This window comes from Sinocyclocheilus grahami, unplaced genomic scaffold, assembly GCF_001515645.1.
Source record: "Sinocyclocheilus grahami isolate Dianchi unplaced genomic scaffold, SAMN03320097.WGS_v1.1 scaffold618.1, whole genome shotgun sequence".
Taxonomy (NCBI): domain Eukaryota; kingdom Metazoa; phylum Chordata; class Actinopteri; order Cypriniformes; family Cyprinidae; genus Sinocyclocheilus; species Sinocyclocheilus grahami.
This window is the reverse complement of record NW_015505797.1, coordinates 163755-167430: the sequence shown is the minus strand read 5'-3', so window position 1 is coordinate 167430 and position 3676 is coordinate 163755. Positions and strand designations below refer to the sequence as shown.

Genomic DNA, 3676 nt, shown 5'->3' with positions numbered 1-3676 from the left:
ATAGTTTGATTGACAGTAGCGTTTCAGCACAGACTGGACTGGCGTCTTACCTTAGCTCCGCCCTGAGTGACGTCACACAGACAGGCCCCTCCCACGATAGTTTGATTGACAGTAGTGTTTCAGCACAGACTGGACTGGTGTCTTATCTTAGCTCCGCCCTGAGTGACGTCACACAGACAGGCCCCTCCCACGATAGTTTGATTGACAGTAGTGTTTCAGCACAGACTGGACTGGTGTCTTATCTCCCTGAGTGCCTGAGTGACGTCACACAGACAGGCCCCTCCCACGATAGTTTGATTGACAGTAGTGTTTCAGCACAGACTGTCTTACCTTGTTTCTCCGCCGGAGCAGATGTAGACAAGAATGGCTCCTGAGCGATCGAGGTGTTCTGTTGTTGGATGTAATAATGAACAGCAGTCGTCATTTACTCCCGACATCTGAGCCGCTGAAGACGCAGTGGTTTACGTTTGTTTCTGAAGGGAATGCGCCCCCGATCTACATAAATGTGTTTATGTTCACGCGAATCATTCGTGATCCAGCTTCACCTCCAGAAGAAGTGAGTGTAAGCTTTTGTAATGAATCTTTGCAAATCGCCTTTCCTAATAATGTGCTAATTAGCAAGTTTCACGATGAATAAAGTAAACAGTCCCTCTGAGAGCGGCTTGGAAGAGAGGGGCGGAGTCAGCAGAGCTCATTAACATTTAAAGGGAAATGCTACAAAAACGGCTTGCTCTGAAAAGAGCTGTGTTTGACAGGGGAAAAGAAAAGGTGTTTTTTACACTACCATTGAGAAATTTTAACCAAACTTTGTTACATACTTTTCATTAAGACCCTAAAGAATCATATCAACTTGTGGAAAATGTGCATCCTATGACCCCTTTAAAAAGCAGATAAACACAGTTTAAGTCTCAAAGTAGTGTGGGCTTTGAGATTTCAAGCTGTCAATAACTTTTGCCACAGAAAAAAAATGTATGCAGAAGTATATACATACGGTCACAAAGGTGTAGTTGTTTAAAGAATTAAATCAGGAACCACTTTTCTAAATTCAGCCCATGGCGTTTTAGTCTTATTTTGCTGACGTTTGTCTCTCATGTCCACAGATTCAGAGAGGCATCGCGTATGAGAAGACCGCTGCAGAGGTGTCATGCTGGCGGAACATCATATTGCAGAACCAGAAGGCCGAACAAATGGTGTTTCCTCTGAACCAGGAGTCCTCGGGACCTAAACGGGTCGAGCAGGTTGTGGCTGGATGGAAGGTGTGCTTTGTTTTTGTTTTGTTTCTGAAGGGCTCGGTTTGTCATTTTCTTGCGGTGCATGATTAGATGTTATAGCTAGACAGTTGAATATTTTCCTTTACCAACGCCCTTTACAACACTTTTGCATGTAATACGCTATATGTTGCAGATTTTTCAAAATCACATTTTTTTGCCTAGTCAGAAATCATTACTAGTCTATGATTCGTTGATGCTCCACGGCCTGCGTTTTGCTCCTGGATTGCATGTTTTTTCCTCATAGTTTATAGAATTATAGTAGTGTAGTTACACGATGGTTAAGTCACTAAAATTATTGTTGAAATATTAATGGAGTTCAGGCGTACGTTAAACTGCACTTTAGCTTTATTCACTCCATCTTCAATATACATTTTATCGACGTCCCGGGGCTATTTAAACATTCAAGTGTTTTAAACCATTCACGTGCATTCGGAGCTGCGCACCTCTTTTGCATATCCTTGCATCTGAATGAACACGCACACAAAATTATCTCAAAATAACGGTCTCTGCAAGTATTCTCGTGAACACAGTCGGTTATGTCTTAAGTGAACGTAAACAGTGGAGAAAGAAATCTCAAGTCCATTGTTATATTGGATCCGTGCATTCATCCTATAAATACCTGCTGCTCCATAAGCGCCACCTGCTGTCAGAGAGTGACATTTGCATCTCATTCACAAAGCTAAAATCAAGCCATTCTGTTTTTGCTTCAGATTTCGAAATTATGCAATCTAATTGCAATCTAAATAACATGTATTTAGCATCTTTGTTTGGATCATGATTAAAATGCAGTGGTTGCCTCTGATTTTAAATGGAAAAAGCACAGCCAAAGCCTTAGTTTGTTTATTTGAAGAGATTTATTTTATTTGTATTATTTAATTATTTGCTTTGGGATTTGTTTTGAAATTTCAATTTAGTTTTATGATTTGACATATTACAATTTCACAAAGAAATGTGCAGCATTTTGTTGGAGAAATAATAAAAGGACACCTTTTCATTTATAATTTGTCTTAATAAAAATTGTGAGATTGTATTGTGAAATCAGTATCGTGCATCGCGTCGTGAGTTGAGTGAATCGTTACATCCCTATATACCAGTTTTTGCTGTGGTGTCAAAGAAGTATTCTGTTATTTAAATAATAAAGAACCATTCTGAAGAATGTCTGCCCGAAGGGCTACCAGCAATTTAGAAACTTTGCGAGCCCTGTTTATTCTTAATATACATCATAACCATTTTAGAAATCACTATCTATAGGCATCTTCAATGCATTTTTACAACTTTGAACTGCTTTTTTAAATGCAGCTATGGTTGATGTGTAAAAACTCAACCATATGTTAGCTGCAAATGTCAGCCATATTGACCAATTTTACCAATATAAATATTTTTACTGCTGTTTCAGTTTTATATCCAGGTTTATGAAAAGGAACACAATGTATTGTCACCTTTGCTTGTTCATTAGTGTTTCTGTTTATGCTACATTGTTCTTCATAAAACTGCTTAAACTTTTAATTGAATAGTGTGCAAACATTGAAAAGTGCCTAAAATTTCTAAAATATTCTCTGGCCTTTTGTTTTCAAGCAGTCTAAATGCACACGCTCATGTTAGCCTACATCAAATGTACTCATAATTTCTCCTCTTCGTTTTGTCTAATACATTTATTCATTTATTTGTGGTTTCTTTTCCTCTGACTGTACAAAGATTCAGTGATGCAGAGAATTACTCTTTACTGAACAATTATGTTGCTGTTTCAGTTTTATATCCAGGTTTATGAAAAGGAACACAATGTATTGTCACCTTTGCTTGTTCATTAGTGTTTCTGTTTATGCTACATTGTTCTTCATAAAACTGCTTAAACTTTTAATTGAATAGTGTGCAAACATTGAAAAGTGCCTAAAATTTCTAAAATATTCTCTGGCCTTTTGTTTTCAAGCAGTCTAAATGCACACGCTCATGTTAGCCTACATCAAATGTACTCATAATTTCTCCTCTTCGTTTTGTCTAATTCATTGTTACATTTATTTGTGGTTTCTTTTCCTCTGACTGTACAAAGATTCAGTGATGCAGAGAATTACTCTTTACTGAAATTATTCACAATTATGTCCTCAAACGAGATTCTCTCACTCACTCTCTCACTCTCTCACTCATACACTCACTCTCTCACTCACGCACGCATGCACACAACACTCTCTCTCACTCATACACTCCCTCTCACTCACACACACATACACTCACTCTCTCACTCGCTCTCACTCTCTCACTCACTCTCTCACTCACACATACACTCACTCTCTCACTCACTCACACACACTCTCTCACTCACACATACACTCACTCTCTCACTCACACACACACATACACTCGCTCTCACTCTCTCACTCACACATACACTCACACTCTCACTCACTCAC

General features: G+C 38.6%; 1 protein-coding gene across 1 annotated transcript in view; it reads left to right on the top strand.

Annotated features, from left to right (window-relative positions):
- LOC107557746 (U3 small nucleolar RNA-associated protein 14 homolog A-like) overlaps positions 1-3676 on the top strand; it is a 30778-nt gene that overhangs the window by 18378 nt on the left and 8724 nt on the right. The window contains exon 4 of the mRNA XM_016241272.1: positions 1065-1256. Coding sequence (XP_016096758.1) covers positions 1065-1256 — 192 coding nt within the window. The remainder of the gene's footprint in view (positions 1-1064; positions 1257-3676) is intronic.